This window comes from Mycetomoellerius zeteki, unplaced genomic scaffold, assembly GCF_001594055.1.
Source record: "Mycetomoellerius zeteki isolate Tzet28-1 unplaced genomic scaffold, Tzet1.0 scaffold99, whole genome shotgun sequence".
NCBI classification, from domain to species: Eukaryota; Metazoa; Arthropoda; class Insecta; order Hymenoptera; family Formicidae; genus Mycetomoellerius; species Mycetomoellerius zeteki.
Genome location: NW_017258032.1, coordinates 48,337 through 68,173, shown reverse-complemented (window position 1 = coordinate 68,173; position 19,837 = coordinate 48,337). Strand labels below are relative to the sequence as shown.

At 32.8% G+C, this 19,837-nt stretch overlaps 1 protein-coding gene across 1 annotated transcript in view; it reads left to right on the top strand.

Annotated features, from left to right (window-relative positions):
* Positions 1 to 19,837, top strand: part of LOC108731034 (serine-rich adhesin for platelets) — a 43,801-nt gene that overhangs the window by 4,331 nt on the left and 19,633 nt on the right. The window contains exons 2-7 of the mRNA XM_018461081.1: positions 10,968 to 11,028; positions 17,552 to 17,734; positions 18,210 to 18,469; positions 18,680 to 18,934; positions 19,021 to 19,206; positions 19,472 to 19,737. Of these exons, the coding sequence (XP_018316583.1) occupies positions 10,968 to 11,028; positions 17,552 to 17,734; positions 18,210 to 18,469; positions 18,680 to 18,934; positions 19,021 to 19,206; positions 19,472 to 19,737 (1,211 nt within the window). The remainder of the gene's footprint in view (positions 1 to 10,967; positions 11,029 to 17,551; positions 17,735 to 18,209; positions 18,470 to 18,679; positions 18,935 to 19,020; positions 19,207 to 19,471; positions 19,738 to 19,837) is intronic.

The window sequence follows — 19,837 nt, the reverse complement described above, 5'->3', positions numbered from 1 at the left end:
CCGCCGTTTTCTTCGAATGAAAGAAGAAAATCAATACTTCCCGCATATGACGATTTATTATTTGGCACAAAATCAGACATTTTCACACAACCAAAAGAATATAACGTCAAAATAAAATCACTAATGTGTCGAAGCGGTTTGTTTACCATATGTCTAAGCTTGGTTCATGACGTTTAGATTATGTCAGAATCGACCAGCACTTACTGCTGGAACCATCTATTGACAAACAGCGGGAACTTAGTTGCGCACCTAATATTAACTTACAATTAATTTATTATGACGTTTAAACTTAAATTTTTCATCGTACAGTTTTTTATCTAATCAAGATTAGATAAAATTATTATGTTATGTCATAATTAAATTAATAAATTTATTATTGTATATATATATAGTGTGCTCCATATACCTCATATCGATAAAATACATTTTTTTTTTCAAAAAATAAACATAAGATACATCTTCCATGTTTCTTCTCTTTCCGCGTGCACGCGAACTGCCTTATCTTTTACATTCAAACATACAATATCGAACAGAAAATGGATTGCGAACATGCATTGCTCGATTAATTCGCTCGCTTTCTGCGACGTAATAATTCTGGAAAGAATATCATCGTAATCTAGAAGGTGTTGGTAAAAGAACCTCTTACCGCATTCCTCGCAGCGATAGGAGATTAATGTTGCAGCAAAACGGTGCAACTTCTCAGGATCTACGTGCGATCGAATGTATCTCAAGGCGCGAGCGGGGCGAGCTGCATAGAAGAGATCATTTGAGGGCATGATCTACGCGCATATCGAATACCTGGGAACGATCGTCGGCTTCCTCCAGATACTGGAAGGAAAGAGGGGTCCCACCTTGTGCCACCCCCCCGGCCCTCCTTTGACGTTGCATTCACAATGCACTCCGCTTTAAGCCGTTGCACCGCCGCCGCAAAGAAGGAGCGAGCGCGTGTAGCAATTCGATTGCAAAATCGACCGAGAGGTCGTAACAATCCTTCTGTCCGTTCTCCGACAAATCGATGCAGAGCAATTTGAGAGCCATGAAAAAAATCGCGCTTTAATTTATCCAACGGAAAATTAAACTCCAATAGCGGCAAACTTAGGCATTACTTTGAGCATGTGGCATCCCAATCACACAAATTATATTGTAAACCAGTGTCCAGTTGTGACGTATCTACTATGTCTTCAAAATTTGTGATTATTTATACAAGATTTATATAAGATAATATTGCAAATAATAATATCTTAATGAGTAATAATTTACAGAATAATTTTTCCCCCGTTTTGAAATATTTAATTCAGCTTTGATTATGATTATTTTGAAAAATCACTTTGAAATTTATTATCTTGATTATCATCTTATATTTTTTTCTTGAGGATGTTTCTCTGCAAAAAAAATCGATCAATTTGCTCGATCTTATTCTTAGGAGATTCTGTGATTTGTGAATATCTTTTTGGTAATAATGTAAACCGGTTCGAAAATGAAAGAACACTATTTCTATACTCCTATCTTTTGATTCGAGGACCATGCGTCATCGCGTAGCTTCTAAAGTGAAAGCAAACTTGCACTTTACTCGAGCGAGAAGCGTCGAGACGCGAACGACTTTAATGCCTGTAAAGACCGACCTTCGCGATGACAATTCGACCTTCGTCCAATCCAACGGCTATATTTACGTGCCCACGTGACACGGGAGGAATGCAAGAAAGGAGTTGAGATCCTGGAGAAGTTTCCTCGACTTTTAGAGAAGAGAAAAACGAGGATCTTGCGCGCGGAGACAAGCTGAAATAAAAGACATTCGGAAGGTCGATCAGCGGTCGATCTTTCGCGAAGTCGTGGCTCGGGGCAAAATCTTTCGTCGATATTAAACGCGGCTTTATTATCTGCTATTGCTTATTCTGAGTCTCGGTTGAAAGATCATCACTATCGTGATAATATTTATATACTTAGAAATGAAGAAGGCTCTGTGTAGCTAAAACGTTTATATTTGATAATCGTACCGATATGTAAAATTATATTAAATACAATTACTTAACACCTTACATTGCTCGTTATTTGGTCGTTTAAATTGAATTGTTTTGCATTGCAAACGTCGAGCGTTTATTTATTTATTTATATTTGTTTGTTATTGAACACACTGACCTAAAAATGCGTTTAAACATTGTACCGTTTAAATATCATCGTTATAATTTTAATTTCATTAAATTTATATTAAATAGCTATACTGAAGAAGGATCTGTGTAGCCGAAACGTTTATATTTGATAATCGTACCGATATGTAAAATTATATTAAATACAATTACTTAACACCTTACATTGCTCGTTATTTGGTCGTTTAAATTGAATTGTTTTGCATTTATATATTTAATATCTAAAGTTTACCTTATATTAAAATGTTATTTAATTATATACTTTAACTAAACTCGAAGGCGAATATATGTATAAAAGCAAATGAAATTTGAAATTCTTAAACTCATAATTGTCAGGAAACTTTATAGATTGACAGTTTAAATCGACTTTTTAGTTTTTAAGATTACATATTGTACATTACATGAAAGAGAGAATACGTTTTTTTATTCTTGTTTGATTCTGCTGATACTTTCCATTCCAAGTTATTAAATAAAAAAGGATATTTCATTTTAGGTGGATCGAAGATTAACCTTTATGTCCTATTACGTATGTATTAACAAATACATACAACCCAAGTGGCAAATTAATCTTATTTACTATCGTTTTGATGTACCTAAACAATATGTTTTTAATGTCGTCATTTTGATGATCAAAATGACGACAAATAACGTCAAGATGCTACCTGAGAATTAATATCTTCGGAATTATTTTCTTGCGATTATGAATGCTCTGATATTGCCGTATCTTATTGGAATATCAATTAGTTTATCAATCGAAAGCTCTAACATCATCTTCATATTAATTAATCTTCACTGAGGAGATGATCCTAGACAACAAAAAGTGTCTAAAATCGGGTCATAAGATGCAAAAATAATTTATACAAAAATAACAACTTTTTAAAGTGAATATTACAAAATTAAGAAATAAAAGATAAAACTGGAATTATATAAATACTTTCTGCCATCTCCTTTCCAATGGAACGAAGAATTAAAACGGATCGTCAACTATGATTCGAGTCATTTGGTCAATAAAGAAGACTTAATTGTCGGTATAATCGATTTATTAATTCTCTACGAAAAAGAGTGAGAGTCCTAATGCCCACGGGGCAAACTCTGTAGAAAGTAGAAGTGAGCGAAGTATCTTTGACGACGCGACTCAAATCGATTTTACGTATCCACTTTCGAGGCAGCAGTGAAATAATTGCAAGTAAAAAACGCGATTTAATCTGTGTTACGACAACGGAAAATTACGGAATTTTATAATTAACACCTAATGCACGAATTAACCATAGAAGTGTCTTTAATATTAAAAATTTAGTGTGCTGATACGAAGATAAATAAATATTTTATTTTCAAAAACGAGATAATAAATAATATAACAAATGTTAATAATTACAAGACAATTGTAAATGTTTAACCTTACTTGTTCTAGCTGCAAATTAAATGCTTAAAATATCACATATTGCAATTATACTAACAATATTACCATTTATGTTATTTACGCAATTCTCTGGATTTAAGAAAATTTTAATTAATGTCTTCATCTCTATAATGATGAAAGTGAATGGTGTGTAAAAATTAAATTCCCCCCATTTAACCACAATACACATACAATGCAATTGGAGTTACATTTAAATTACTTGTTCTGGATTCAAAGTAAATGCAAGTATTTTTAAAATATTACAAATTACAATTATTTTAATGATATTATAATATTATTGATGTAAGTTTCAGACTTAAGAACATTTTAATTGATGACTTCATTTCTAATGATGTAAGTGACGCGTGAAAATTAAATTCCGTTTAATCGCATGCAATGCGGCCAACTAGTAACGATCAAATCGCAATCGCCCGCGCACCACCAGCATTCAAGATGGAAATAAAAAGATCAAGAATGTCGCTTATATCTTTCATAACACCAGAGAGCCATAAACGTTGCACTCGGTCATAGCACCGTTTATTTAATTACATAAATCCGGCCAGTAAGTTCAGTATCTAATCAACTATTATATATCAATTTTTCATATAGCATGGATATCTAAATATTTATTACCGTACATATCGAGATATCTGAATAACTTGATCCAGATATCTGGTTAACATCATTACTTATACTATTATTGTATAAAAAAATTTACAAAAATTATTGTAAGTAATTCTTGTAAAATATTATCTTACGGAAATAATAAGAAAATAAATATGATATAAAAATGCATTCGCCATCATTATTCTCCTATTCTCTTCTTCGAAGAAAATTAATATTAATTTTATGTTGTGTAATTTATAACAGTTTGTCTTTATATAAGACGATCATCTTCATTAAAACGAGTTATGTAAATAATCAGATATTTGAAAATATCGTGGAAGATTTTTAAAAATCATTACAATGCGCGCAATTAACTTTTTAAGCGATTCTCACCGACAAGTTAAATTGTGCGTCTGGCGCCTAGATTATATTTTTAAGTATTATCGATTCAAGAAACAATATTAATAGCAGAACCAAAAGAAAGGCAGTGGCTAAAAATAACCATGGACAAGTGCGTTTTTTTTGGCGTGTCGCGTAAATAACGATAATGTTCAGAAGAGATGGTTATTTTACCAATACAACCTTGGACGTCCAGAAATCTGGTTTTAAAAGCATGCGATGCGCAGAGAGTGCGAAAGGCCAATCGGGGTGTCTTCTGCATTATTATAGCAATAACTCCGCTTGGTAAATGGATTCTATTCTTTCTACTTTGCTTTCGTTTTTTCTTTACTCCCGCGGGATAGCTGATAAAAATTGAGATAAGGAGAACATTAATTCGGAATTCCTGCGCAAGAACAGCGACGACACATAAAATTTTCAATTTGTGTAAGACATCTCAGCAAATTTTAATTTGGTGTAGGTTGAAAGAAAAACATTAATCGTAAAACGTGTGAAAAAAATATTAAATCTTAATTCTCGAAGAGAAGAAAAGCCATCTGTGCTGAAAAATAAATTACAATTGTAAATATAAATAATGAGAATGAGAAAAAGAGGTATAGGTATTATCTGAGACATATTTGTTTGCTGGTTATAGACATTATATATAAATTAAAAAAGAACTACATAATTCATTTGCATATTAAAAATAAAAAAAAATGCGGAAAATATTTTTACGCCAATTAACTGTACACGGAAAAAAAATTTCGATTCGTACTGAATTTCGGTTACAACTGAAATTTTCTGTTTTCTGGGGACCAGATGAAAACTCGGTTGTAAGAACAAAAAAATTCCTATGATAGGTTTCCGCTACTCAGATAATTGTTTCCGATTATCTCAAGCGAATGTTAACGCTGCCTCTGCTAAAAGTCTAGTTTGTGTCAACCATAGCTCGGTTATAATAACGTTTATAGTAATAAGAAACAGATGTTCCGCTGCTCTGACCATTCACTCTCATTTGTAATTACTATAGTATGGCTCGCGTTATCGGGTGTTTTAGTTGCTGGAGATAAGTTTTCGATTACCTTTACAATTAATTTCCTTATTAAGTTATTTTATTATTAAGCTGTTTATATTTTCGGCTTCTAAGAGCAGGAAAGCTTCTTCATCGATTCCTGAGTCTATACAAGGAAAAGAAAGAGAATGAGGTCATGCAGCATACGTACAATATGCAGTCACGTTTTGATTTGTGCCTCTCAATGTTATATTATTTTGTCAATTTTACATTGGCATTTGCATCACTTACTTTTGAATATGTCCAAGTAAGAGTTTAATCCCCACTCTTTGAGGTAATTTTCGACTTTCGTATCCATTACGTTTTCCGATGTCTACAATGCTAGAAATCGATCCGAGATCTCGGACAGAGAAAGAATTAACAAATCACATTTGAACAATTTGGTCGCATAATCAATGCGATTGGTCAATTTTTTCTTCATCCGAGATATCGGATCGATTTCTAACATCGTGGACATCGGGCTTTATAATTTTTTCGACCTCAATTATTATAATTGATATATTTTATAAAAAACTAGTCAAAATTTTAACCAATGTATAGCCGTTGAGCGAAGCACCAGCTGCTATCAAGCGCCAAACTCGCCGGGTTCGTCTGTCAGATCTTTTCGTTTCGTAGTAACAGAGAGATCGTTTCTTATCATATTTCACTAAACTTCATTTCGCGCACTCTGTGCGGGTAATCAAATGGTTCGCTACGGTGGCAGCATACTTGAGACGGAAAATTTCGGTTCCTCTAACCGAAAGCATTTGTTAATATAAACAGCGCTTCAGTTAGTGAGAATAGGTTACATGTTACTCTAACTGAAACTCAACTAACTGAATATCTCTACCTGCTACAGCCGAAATGTTTTTTTCCTGTAGTGTAGGCCTGTCCTTTTTAGCTGAACTTTTTGCACGGCTCATCTTTTCTCTTTTTCTTTCCAACGTGGAGAGAAAAGGAAGAAAGATGAACCGTGCAAGAACTTTAGTTAAAAAGAACAGACTTATTGTTTTTTCTAGAACATTACATAACATTGTTCTAATCTGGAAATGTCGCCGACATCTGACTTCTACCGATTATAAGCAATTCGATGTATAATAAAGCCCGACATCGTTTATTATCGTTTATTACTGTAGCTATCATTTCGATAAATACACGTTAAATTACAGCGCTGATCGACGTTGCTACCGGCAATATTATCGTTCATGGGATCCGAAAAAGGATACAACGCTGCGTCAAGGCGTGTAAACGGAGAGAAGAACTCGAATGCTACTTCCTCTTTGAAAGTTATGGGAAGAATTAACTCGTTAACTACCGAAGAGCCCGAAGAGAAATTTTCTTCTTCGTCTCATGGCTGCATCAGTTAATTGGTCCAATCGATCTTTCGCGATATTTGAGAAAACGATGTCGACCTGTGATGTATCACATTTTAAACATTGTTCGGATTTAAATCCCAGTCAAATCTATCTTCGGGAAAAACGCACATGTAAAAGCTGGATGTCGCGATAAAACTCCTCTTTCGAAAGGATTCTCAAAAGGTTTTGCGGTTGAGGTCGATTTGATGATCTCGGTTGTAACTGTATACCTAAATCACGGATTGCAATTATCACGCTGAAGATAAAATATGAAAATGTCATAGCTGTTCTATTATTAAACGAAATATCATAGATATCCTTCACTTTCCTTATATTGATATCGAATTGGTGTTGAAAACTGAGAATAATTTTAATACTGAATAATTCTGCAATTATTGAAAAGAGCATCCGATGATTTTCGAACATCTATAAACTTGGAAAGCTTCAATTAATCTTTCTATTTTCATTGTCATAAATAAATATAGGGATCACTCTCTCGTTTAGAACGTTGAGATTTGTCTTACCAAAAAAATTATAGCTTTGTAGATTGATTTAATTTGTATAATGAATGGTAACTACTTTATCAATGACACATAATAATTTTTTCTTTGACGAATTATATATCATCCGTATTTTGCTGTGCAAGATGCGGAGAATATATAATCCATTAGAAAAAGAAAATTATTATAAAATGATTCGGATTCCTAAAATGTTTTAATTCTCGATATTTCTCGATCGGCCGAATGCAACTATAGTTGGTATTTCACTGCGGAAGCTGCGATTCAGCAGCTAGTACTGAATAAATAATAGAAATATATTTATTACATTGCTGGGCGGGACTCGGCGATCAACGAGAATAATTCAGTAATCTTGATGTCAATACGCGTACAATTAAATTATATACATTATTGTTCCGGTTATTATCACTTTCTTATTATGTGCAACATGGCAAGACTGTTTACGTAATATTAACGATATTCTTTATGGAACAATTATATAATTATAGTGATAAGGAATACCGGAGCATTTATTCTAATTGAGTGAAATCATTATTCGTATCTGTATATCACATATTTGTATTGGATATTTTTAAATCGAATATAAAAATTCTTTACTCCTTTTTAAATATGCGCTTTTTCAATGCTTGTTAACATTCTGTTGTTTATGTTGTTGTAATGAAATTAATGCAGAAGTTGTTAAATAAATAAAACGTAATGATACTAAAGAAAAAAATTATTATAAAAACAATACGATTTAGTAAGAAAAAAAGAGAAGTTGAAAATGATGCAAACTAAGATGTTTTAAATTTTCTTTTTTATACGCAATTTCTCTCTCTCTCTCTCTCTCTCTCTCTCTATCTCTCTTTCTCTTTTTTTGCCTCGAGATTTTTATTCACAACGATTTGTTTTTATATAAGTTGTATCTTTGTACAATAAAAAAATAGGGATATTCATAAAAATTCGAATATTCAAGCAACTTCTTTAGCCGATATTTATTCTGCACACAATAGATTCGATACATACAAAATCCAGCTGAAAACATTGTACGTATTGCATTTACGACGGAGTTGCATACCTGCACGTCTTACTCGTTGTAAGAACCTTTCTCAATTATAAGCATCAAGAGATCCTTGATGAACTCTCACGGAATAAGCTAAATAAACGCTTACTGAGCTGCATCGAATCGCACGTATGAGTACTAGGTCAAAGTTAATCGTTTCACATTAAAGAGAAAAGTAGTTTGGTTGTAGTTTCTTTATGAATTGAAGTTCCTATATGAAGTCCAATTAGAGATAATAGTGCTAATGGTTGTAACAATAAAAAGTAAAATACGTGATATTTAAGACGTATTAATCGTATTATACTGTAGATGAACAAGTATGTTATGCGAATGTATGATGAATGAAATTGAAATGTAATAATATAGAAATCAATTTTTTTTATTAAGTTTCGTGTAATTTAATTCTTTTTATCAATTTAATTTGCGTATCTTTAAATTTGTGATCACGAAAATTGAAAAGTGACTAGATTTTCGAGCTTAGATCTTTTCATCGAAGATTCAAGAGATTATTTATTTTTGCGAAATAACATGAGAAATCGAGAGTCGAACGATGGAAACGACGTCCAGTAGTGGGACGTCGGTTATAGCGAATCGCGCGTCGAAAGCACGACGAGAACTTCCGTTCCGGTTACGAAACTTCCAGAAAGTTAGCAATGACCAGCCCCAGTCTGCGGTTTACCGGTCGCTGGACGATCGATGTGCGCTCGTACGCGCGCGTTTGTGTGCGTACCGATACGCAGCGGCGCGAAAACGCGAACGTGTAATCGCTCGAGGCTCTCCCTTGAATCACCCGTATGTATTCACTTTCCAAGGATCCCGGCATCGTAGAAAGTTATTTGACATTTAGAGGGGCCCCGGAGTTTTTTGACCCACCCCGCATGCATACTTAGCCGCGTGCCACCAAGCGCGAACTATTACTTCGCGAGGGTACACGTGCGCGCGGAGACATATTGCAGCGAGACGAGCGAGATGATTAATTATTAAATCCCTACGGTTATAGAAATGTGCGATGTAACGTTGCACACCTTAAAACTATTTACAGATTTCGCGTTATACCGTAATTATTAGAATGACGGATATTTGTGGCAGAACATTTTTGTAAGTTAGTTATAAGTTAGGTATTAAATATTTATTAAATACAATTAAAACTAATAAGATTTTATTGTCTATTCACTTCCTCGAGACTTTCCATGTCGAACTTTCCATGGGTTGGCTTCGAAACTACTTGATGCCTCGTTAAAAGCGTTTGTATAATTACTCTTAATTTCTCGTTTGATGTTTGCGAATGTCAAATATCCGGGAGTTTCTGATATATTTCGTGTCTGAAGAGGTTGTCGTAAGTTTTATGGTAAGGTCAGAGGGAATCAACTAACAATAAGTTATTGCGCTCTCTCTAACAGCTGTCTTTCGCGAGAGACCAGCCCGGAATTTCTGTCCGCTTTATTAAACGTTCAGGGCCCATAGAGGCGCGTTAATTGTTATCACGTTGGCGAGTAGCGTGCCATTAACGTAACGTATAACGTCAACATAACGCGAAACTCACCGCCCGAAACACACCGCGAGAAAGTCTCACCGCGTTCTTTCTTCTTGCTTTCTCTTTGCACGCCCATTACGTAACGAGAAGCGAGGTCGTCCGTGTTGTCTGTGTACGTCGCTATTCATCCGTTCCTATATCGTATCATCAATCTTTATTAATCCTGCATCGAGAACCGCCCGCTGACCGAGCTGAGCTGGGGAACAAGTGCATCGTCGAGCACTTTACATTTCTGCATTACATAAGCGGTTACAAGTTTGAACCGGCATTTGGCGTACGCGTAACACCGAGATAGACTGGTATTTTATACGATTGTTGATTTTAATTCACGCATCTCTCTCGGGAGCTGTGAATTCCGAATGAATTAAACTTTAAAGAATGTGTATCTCTATTTCCAAGGATATGTGCATCACTTATTTGATTTCCAAGATATACTATATTGAAACTTATAAAATATTTCAAATATATATAGAAAAAGATTTTAATTTATACGTGTATATTACTTTGTATATGTTATTTATATTAATAATATAAAAATTCAAATTAAAAAAAAAATTGTTACAATGTGAGTGAAAGTTTCGTCATTCCTTGTATCGAAAATTTTTTAATTAAGAATTTTGTCTTCGTTTATCCCCCAGAGCATTTTTATATCCCTTAACTAAATCTATTTTATTTTTATGTTAATATATTACACAGAATAGTGTAAATTTTCTAATATTAATTGCATTTCATTGATGTTTATTGTTGAAGTCACGAGTTATCACCGCTAACTCACTTATACCGATTCGTTATACCAATATGCGAGAGATTGAACGCTACCAAAGTTGGAACGAACTCGCTATGAATTAATTATTTGCGAGACTCTCACTTTGGCATATCGTATTATACGTCTCCAGCGATAATGAATTATTAATGAGATACACTATTTTTCTCGTTGCAGGAGGTGCGAGCGGCATCGCTGATTCTCTACTTGGGAATTCTGCTCGCAACAATACATGGTGGTAAGTCTTTCTTCATAAGAGAAACTGTTAAAATTTAATTTCTGCAATTTTTATTATTTTACTTTTTAATTATTTTATTTTTTATTACGTACAGAAAACTCAATTATAAGTACATTTGCCAACTAAAGATAGAAATCTTTGATTTTAATTTCAAGTTGATTTTCTTTTAGCAAAAATTTAACTAGACTGGCGTTTAGTTTTTAAAATTTAATAATTTAATAAATCTCGTAGACTGAAATTCTTTTAAGAGGATTTTTCATTTTATCATAGCGTTTATTAAGAAATTTTGAATTCTTTTTTTGGAAAAGTGGGGAGATAAAGATTTTTTTAATTATTTTTTGTTCTTGACTTGTTATTGTTTGAAGATAGATTTATTTTTTCTAAAATAAAATATCAAAATAAAATATGGAAAAATTAACATAACTATTTGATCCTATGCACCAAGCATTTCCAGAAAATTGAAATTAAAAAATGAGACGTCAATTTAATTGGAACACTTGTGGCAGAATTATTCATTTCGTTCAATAAATAAATAAATGGCACTTATTTATAAAAAAATTCTGTTACTCTTTTTTGAAAATGTTTTTGAATTTTGAAAAAATAGAATGAATTAAGTTATTAAGATAATATTGGTTCCGACAATAGCCACAAGTGCTCTGATTAAAATGATTCATTTTTTAATTTTAGTCCATTGAGAGATCTGGAATCACACATAATTGCAGCTAAACTGTGCACACAATGCACAGAAATCAAGTAGATCTGTTAATTATTCATGTTTTTATAGAAAAAAAAACAAATCTGTCTTTAATCAATAATAAATAGAGGACAAAAAGTAATTTTGACAAATATTTACCCATTTAAAAAAAAATTCCCAAAAACCTCATAAAAAATATCGCACGATAAAGTAGAAAACCCTCCTGAAATACGATTTATTCGATCTCCTTTGATCTTTGAAGAATATCTCGTATACTTACGTAATAGTAACAATAAAGAATTTCACGTCATTATAAAAGTACTATACGAAATAATGACAATAGCTAGGCTTTGCGTGGTACCAGGAAAATGATTCTTATGGATATTAAAAATAAATTACAACTTGCAATAAATTAATTTCCAAGAGCGCTTGTGCACTGTCAATGTAAACCTCATCTTGCGAAAGAAACTATAAAGATATCATTTATCCGAATCCCCAGCATTTATCTGTTCGTTGGTATATTCTGGGAGCAAAACAGTAATCGTTTCCATACAGCACGAAAGCAACCGAGAGTGAGCGAATTGGAATGGGACACGCGAAGAAAACGAAAGGGTCTCTCGAATTGCTAGTAAAGTACTAGTTTTTCCAGATCTATCTGGGCGGCCATTCGTTTTCCTAGAAAAGTCCCGGGAAAAGATTGAAAGTTTCATCAAAGGCTTGTTATTAGGCTCTTTGCACTCTCGAATTTCCTAATTTGATTTAGACACCAAAATATCTCGAAAACAATGAATTTGTTATATTTGACCTTTAATGGCCAGAACGTGTTTTAAAATAAGAACATTAGCGCTATTTTGCGTTTGTTTTTTAAGAGCGAAAAATTACCAGGATCAAAATTTCCTTATTTTTTCCAATAGAATATGAATCTGCAATAAAACATAGGCGTTTCCATCGAAAAAAATCCACGTGGATCTTATTGGACTGAAAATGGATCTCGGACCCAAAATTTATAAGTACTCATTTAATGGTCTTCTTCAAACCTTACAACTTTTATTTAAAAATTTTTTTTGAAAATGTTTTCGAGATATTTTGGAGTTTAAGTTAGAATACTCTGTATATTCTTATTAAGAAACAGAGGAATAGTCCGTATATTTTGTTTAAAAAATGATTTTAATACAATTTTGTATAATATAATAGATCTCCTAATGAATACTTAATTTTTAATCATCTAAAATAAATGTGTACTATTTCTTTTATTGCTATAAAGATAAATTAATATAAAAAATAATACCTAAATGTTTGATCGTTAAAATAAAATTAACCCTATACACACTGGGGTCCCAGAAACCCCAACGCAATTTGCTAAACCGAGATTTTTTCGCGTTTTTGAACTTTCTTTTTCTTTGAATCCATATATCTCGAAGCTTCTTAATTCTATCGACTTTTACACATTATAGACTTGTTCCTTAATCAATTTTCCATCGATTGAAAAAAAAATTAATTGAAATATGTCCATTTTTAAGAAAGTTACGGTAACAATATGGATGGGGTCCTAGAGCCCCGAGTGTGTATATTAAGGGTAGACAAAAAGAGTGTATATAGCTAGGATAAAAACAATAAAAAAATTGATTTACAACAATTGATAAAATACTTGAGAAATAGCCATTATAATTTTTATGTTCGAAAGTTTGTTAATATTCGCGCGATTATTTAAATGTTTTTGAACTTTGTAAAAAATTATAGTTAACATTCTTATAAATCGCGCGAAGAAACTGTAATATTTCTCACAATGAACGATAATAATGCTCGAGAACGAGCGATAATACGTGGAAACTTCCACCTTGTAGTGTCTATATGTTTTCAATAATAGCGCTTTCCACGTCGTGATTAAAGTATAAAGCCACTTCGTGATTTTCTCATATTCGACAGGCAAATCCGGAAAAACGCGCGATCACGAACAAGAGCAGACAGTCTCTTTACTTGATATTATCTACACTATTATGTATCACGGCTAAATATAATTATATATTGTTTGTATAATTCCGATATACATATGTATAGCTAAACGTGGGACTGTTGCGAGCTCGGTTGCGAGTATTCTCTCGATGGGCGTTGTTGCGGTGAAAGAGATTCTCAAATGTTTCAATAAATATCAATAATCTTTGTGAGACGGGTGAAGGTAATAAAATTTAAAGATTTAATATGACATATTTAATATGTACTGTATTTAACTCGATTCCAGAATCTTTAATTAATACCATATATTGATAGATTTTTAATAAATTTTAGGCTTGTATATATTATATTATTAGTATATTATATTTATGCGTTTTTGTGTCCGAAATATATGTATGTATATATATATGTATATTGAAAGAGGTACTTTTTAATTCAGCTGTTTTATTTGATCACCACTTTATGATTAAAACGTAATACGATTTACTTTTAAAGCTTTTAAATTTTACAACATTGTCCATTTTATGTAGGTATTTATAAAATACAGAAAAGAGAGAGTTAACACGTTCAATTAACATCACATAATCATTAAAAATAGATACTTATTTATACTAAAAATAAAATCATATTAAAATATGATTTTATTTTTAGTATAAATAAGTATCTATTTTTAATTTTTTAAATATGTAATTATTTTACACTTGAAAGACTAAGTTGCCACTTACTTTTTCGACTTGATTATAATATAAATGCAATGTTAAGTAATGAAATATAATATAATAAAAATTAATAGGTAGAATATGACGCAGGTGTGCAGGGACAAGATTAATCAACGTATCACAGTTCAACGAAATTAATCTTTATCAAGATCTTTGATAACTAAAAATTAAAATATATAATTATTTTACGCGTATTATAATAATTCGTATCTACGTTAACAATATAAATTATACATTTAAATATCTATATAAAAGGTTTATAGAAGTTTAGGACGCGATGTAAACATTTTTATAAACGTTTTGCACCTTTATGGTACCTTTATGGTACCTTTCGAACGTTTATGTTGTTTGAATAATTGTATAATATATTTAGGATTTCTCTAGAAGGGGAATTGAAACCGGTATAATTTAGGTCAAATTTTATTGCTCTGGGCACATAAAAGTAATCTAAATGATACGTTTAAAAGTAATCTAAATTTCTTGTTCTTTGTATCTTTTTTATTAATTTACAAATATCTACAGAAAAAATGGAACGTTTCTTAAAAAAGTAATCCGTGCAATTTAGTTCTTCATACGTAAAATAATTACATATTTTAAAGATTAGAAATGGACACCTACTTATTTATATTAAAAATAAAGTTGTATATAAATTTTTATAGAAATTTTCATTTTTTCTATTTTTCGACAGTATTTCTAGTTCATGGTAGATTGCTTTGACGGACGTATAATCTATAATTAATCATTATTATACACAGGACTGGGCATGTATTTGAAATACTTTTATTTAAAACACACTATTTACAATACAAGCGTATTTTGTATTTTTTATTTCAGCGGATCACATAAAAGTTTTTTACGTATTTTTATATTTAAAATCGAAAAGTTGAAAGATTTTTGTACTTTGTAATTGAAATAATAAGGTTGATTGTCAATGTTAGTATTTGAAATACAAAATACAAAATACTTTTAATCTTTTGTTATTATATCGAAATACAAAATACAAAACACTTTTATGTGCTCCCATGAAATACAAAATACAAAATATTTTCAAGTACATACTTTAAACAAACACAAAATACAAAATATATTTGTCACCAACACTGTTTTTTAAATAAAAGTATTTCAAATACATGCCCAGCCCTGATTATACATATTACTATTAACTTTCCTTTATGTAAATATGTAAGTCTTCGATAAACTCGTCGAAATCGCTCCGATTTCTATCGTTGCCCAGGGATATTTCGTTGACCTCGCCAAAGTGTCGCCTGGTTCCTGCGGTCAGGGTCAGTAGCAAGCCTTAATCTGCAGGCAGGCACCGCTCGTGTTTCTACACAATTGTTCCTACACGATGTTCGGCCTCGTTTCACGCACGATTGGTGAAAGCATCAACGGATAATTCGCGAACGGCTCGAAAGTGCTCGTTGCGTGTAACCGTACGAGACGCGAACTCTCGGCGTGCCGTCAAAGTCAGCCTTCGTGGGCGATTATGCATGTGCGAAGCGGGGCAACGAGATGCATGCTTCTCCATGCATAGATATACACGCATTCGACTAATTAACCGCTTGGACGGCTAGAGAGAAACAATATCCGTCTCGGCATAATACTGTCTCTCGCTTTCGCAATGCCATTTTCGATCGGATTACGTAGCTCGTTACGGATCTTCGTAACATTTTGCTGAAGGAAGTTATATTAACTGTAATGGTATCCGCAATAATACAACCTAATTCAATTGATATAATCGTGACTTTATAAGATCTCCTCAGTTTGCGAAATTATAAAAAGTTGAACATTATTATTAGAAAGATTCTATAATTCCAAGAGATTAGCTTTTATAAAAAGCAATTTAAAATAATACAACTAGATGTAACGAGATCTTTTATTTACTTTCTAAAACGATGTTGTAAAACGATGTTGTAAGAGTCGATTAATGCAAAAATATTGTCAGAAACAACATTATTTTAATACATTTCAATTTAACTTACCTACATACATCTCGAAAACTTAAATTTGTGTTTCGTATATTACATATTTTAGATAAAATCAATTATGTTATTATTATAGTTGCGTTATACATGTGTCAAAAAATAACTGTTTTTACAACATTGTAAGTGCATGCTTTTTGGAAAAAAAAGAAATCCTAGAAAAATACTTTTAATTTTGTATTGTTTGAATTTCTATTGACGTCGGACCACATAGTTCATCGTAAATTATACATATATGTATATTCGAGGATCGTTGTATCTTTTTCTATATAAGTCAGAAAAAGTCTAGCCGGGTATCAGAAATGCATTTTAAGAACCTCATCGACTATGCAAGCCGAACGCTATTTCTTCGCATAAACGAAAGTCCCAATCGCGTGTCAATTTCTCCCTGTGGCAGCGTTTTCTCTCGTGGCGTTTAGCCGTTCTCCCCACGTTCGCGAGTGTGTGCACGCACGCTTTAATGCGAACATAGTGAAGAGTCAGGCGTATGCGTCTGGGACGCACTTACATTTAATTCACAAAATGCACTATTTGTAGACGCGCGTGCATTTAGTGGTCGCGGTGAAAACGCGATGGCACGCGCGAACGCTATTGAGAGGTGACACCAGAGAGCGAAATTTTTCACAGCTTGCGGCGCGAGACTGAATGCACCAGGATGCATCTGTCATAGCTGTCTCTTCATTCAAAAGAATTCTATTAAAAACAGAAAAACAATTACTGTCACACAAAAGCAGGAACAAAGCGACCTCGTTTCTTCCTCTTTCAGAAAAACGCCAAATATAAGAAATATCTTTAACACCAAAGAACGTATATGTAACGTATACATACATATACGAGTATATGTATATATATATGTATACATATATAGTCTAATTATTATTTTTAAATATTTTTTAATTTGTCCAGTCAATATTATATTTATTAAATCTACTAGTTTTTATTTAGTATTTTTAGGTTTAATTATTGATAATAGTATATTGTTGATTCAGCAGTCATCTGGTTGATTTGTACTTATTTCGTGTAAACGCTTTAAAAATTATTGTAGTTATTTAATAATATAGAAATCTAAAAAGTCAACTTTCTATATATTTAAAAAATTAGAAAAATACATCTAAAAATTGCCTTAAAAAAGTATATATTTTTCGTGCTTGTTACTGTGTATTTTTATCTTTTAGGAATTGCTGAACGCAGGATTGTCTGTTATTACACGAACTGGTCAGTGTATCGGCCCGGCACGGCGAAATTCTCCCCTCAAAACATAAATCCATATCTTTGCACTCACTTAATCTATGCATTCGGAGGTTTCACAAAAGAAAACGCGCTGAAACCGTTCGACAAGTATCAAGACATCGAGAAAGGTACAAAAATATGTAACATTTATTTCAAGACTTGTTGAATTTTATTATCAATTTATATTGAAAAGTACAGTAGTGATTATAATTCAACGTTGCAGTCTTAGTAATGATTATATAATCACCTACTTATTTATCGAAGATATGCGTATCGATGGCGATTCAATTAAAATAAATTTATCAATGTATCATAAATTTATTAAAAATGTAATGACTTATGAATCAATTATACAAAGGAAATTAAAGAATAAATATCAATCGTCCCATAAGTGTTAAAAATGTTACTTTCGGTTACAACAAGAATTACTTCTAATTTTGCCTCCATTATATCTAAATACAAGCAACGTTGCTTCTGTTTAGGTAGAATGCTCTATTTATCAAGTTGTTTAATGCACTACACTGACAAACTGTAAACACATCATTTTTGATGACTTGACCGGTATTTAACTTTCACTCTTCAATGAACATGTTCACTCGACAGGCGGATACGCGAAGTTTACGGGTTTGAAGACCTATAATAAGAATTTGAAGGCGATGCTAGCGATCGGCGGTTGGAATGAGGGCTCCAGCAGATTTTCACCGATGGTAGCCGATCCTGCGAGACGGCGGGAATTCGTCAAGAACGCTGTTAAGTTCCTTAGGCAGAATCATTTCGACGGCCTTGATCTCGACTGGGAATACCCAACGTTTAGAGATGGTGGAAAACCGCGAGATAAGGACAATTACGCTGATTTGGTGCAGGTAGATTTACCAATCGTTTCTTACCGTCATGAAAAAGAATATGAAATTTCTTGCAGAAATTTCACCGAATAAAAAAAAGGAGTGTTAAAGGTTCACAAATAGAAATGTGGATAAACGCAAAATGATAAAAAACCGATTGCAATCTTATTTCAATCAAAGAAGGAGTGAATTGCGGAAAGTTAATTAAAACAAATAATTGTGAATTGATAGGAACTTCGTAAGGAGTTTGAGAGAGAATCTTCGAAGACCGGAAGATCGAGATTGTTGCTGTCGATGGCGATGCCCGCCGGTATTGAATATATCGACAAAGGTTACGATGTACCCAGACTAAACGAATACTTGGACTTCATTAATTTACTCTCTTACGACTATCACTCGGCGTACGAGCCTGCTGTCAATCATCATTCGCCGTTGTACCCCCTGGAGGAGGACAACGAATACAATTACGACGCAGAATTGACTATTGTGAGAATTTGCTCATTAAGATCCTATAGTTACTATTTGAACCAGATCAGTTATAGTAGTAATGCGCCTTCATTTATGCCTAACAGGATTATACAATAACTCATCTCTTGGAGAAAGGCGCGTCCGCAGATAAGGTCGTTCTTGGAATACCAACATATGGTCGGTCGTATACGTTGTTCAATCAAGATGCAACCGAACTCGGATCACCAGCGGATGGTCCTGGCATCGAAGGAGAGGCCACTCGAGAGAAAGGTTATCTTGCCTATTATGAGGTAAATTTTATTGCACACAACCAATAGAAGTAAATGCATGCTGTTAACGGTCTTAGTTGGATCTTATGTGCTTGTATAATTTTGTGTGAATTTATATACTACGTATGTAGTCCTTTATATAATTATATAATGGATCAGTTGTGCTATCTGGGAATACACAAAATTTATGAAAGTGCACATATAAAAATTTTATGTATTTAAATTTATAAGCCTATGTTTTTTATTTATATATTTAGAATTGAAAATTAAACATTCGTTTTTTAAGATTTGCGAGAGTATAGCAGATTCTGACGAATGGGAAGTTGTTCAACCAAATCCAAAAGCCATGGGACCGTACGCCTTCAAAGGCAATCAGTGGGTAGGATATGACGACGAAGACATAGTCAAACTGAAAGCTCGCTATGTGAATGAGAAGAAATTAGGAGGCATTATGTTCTGGTCGATAGACAATGACGATTTTCGTGGCAAATGCCATAGTCGACCTTATCCATTGATTGAGGCTGCTAAAGAAGCGTTGCTTACGGATAACAGGTAATACATATATTATAACATATATATAGTAACAAATATTAGCAACAAATATCAATTTAAGAAATAGCACTCTAAGCTATAATATATATTATTATATTAT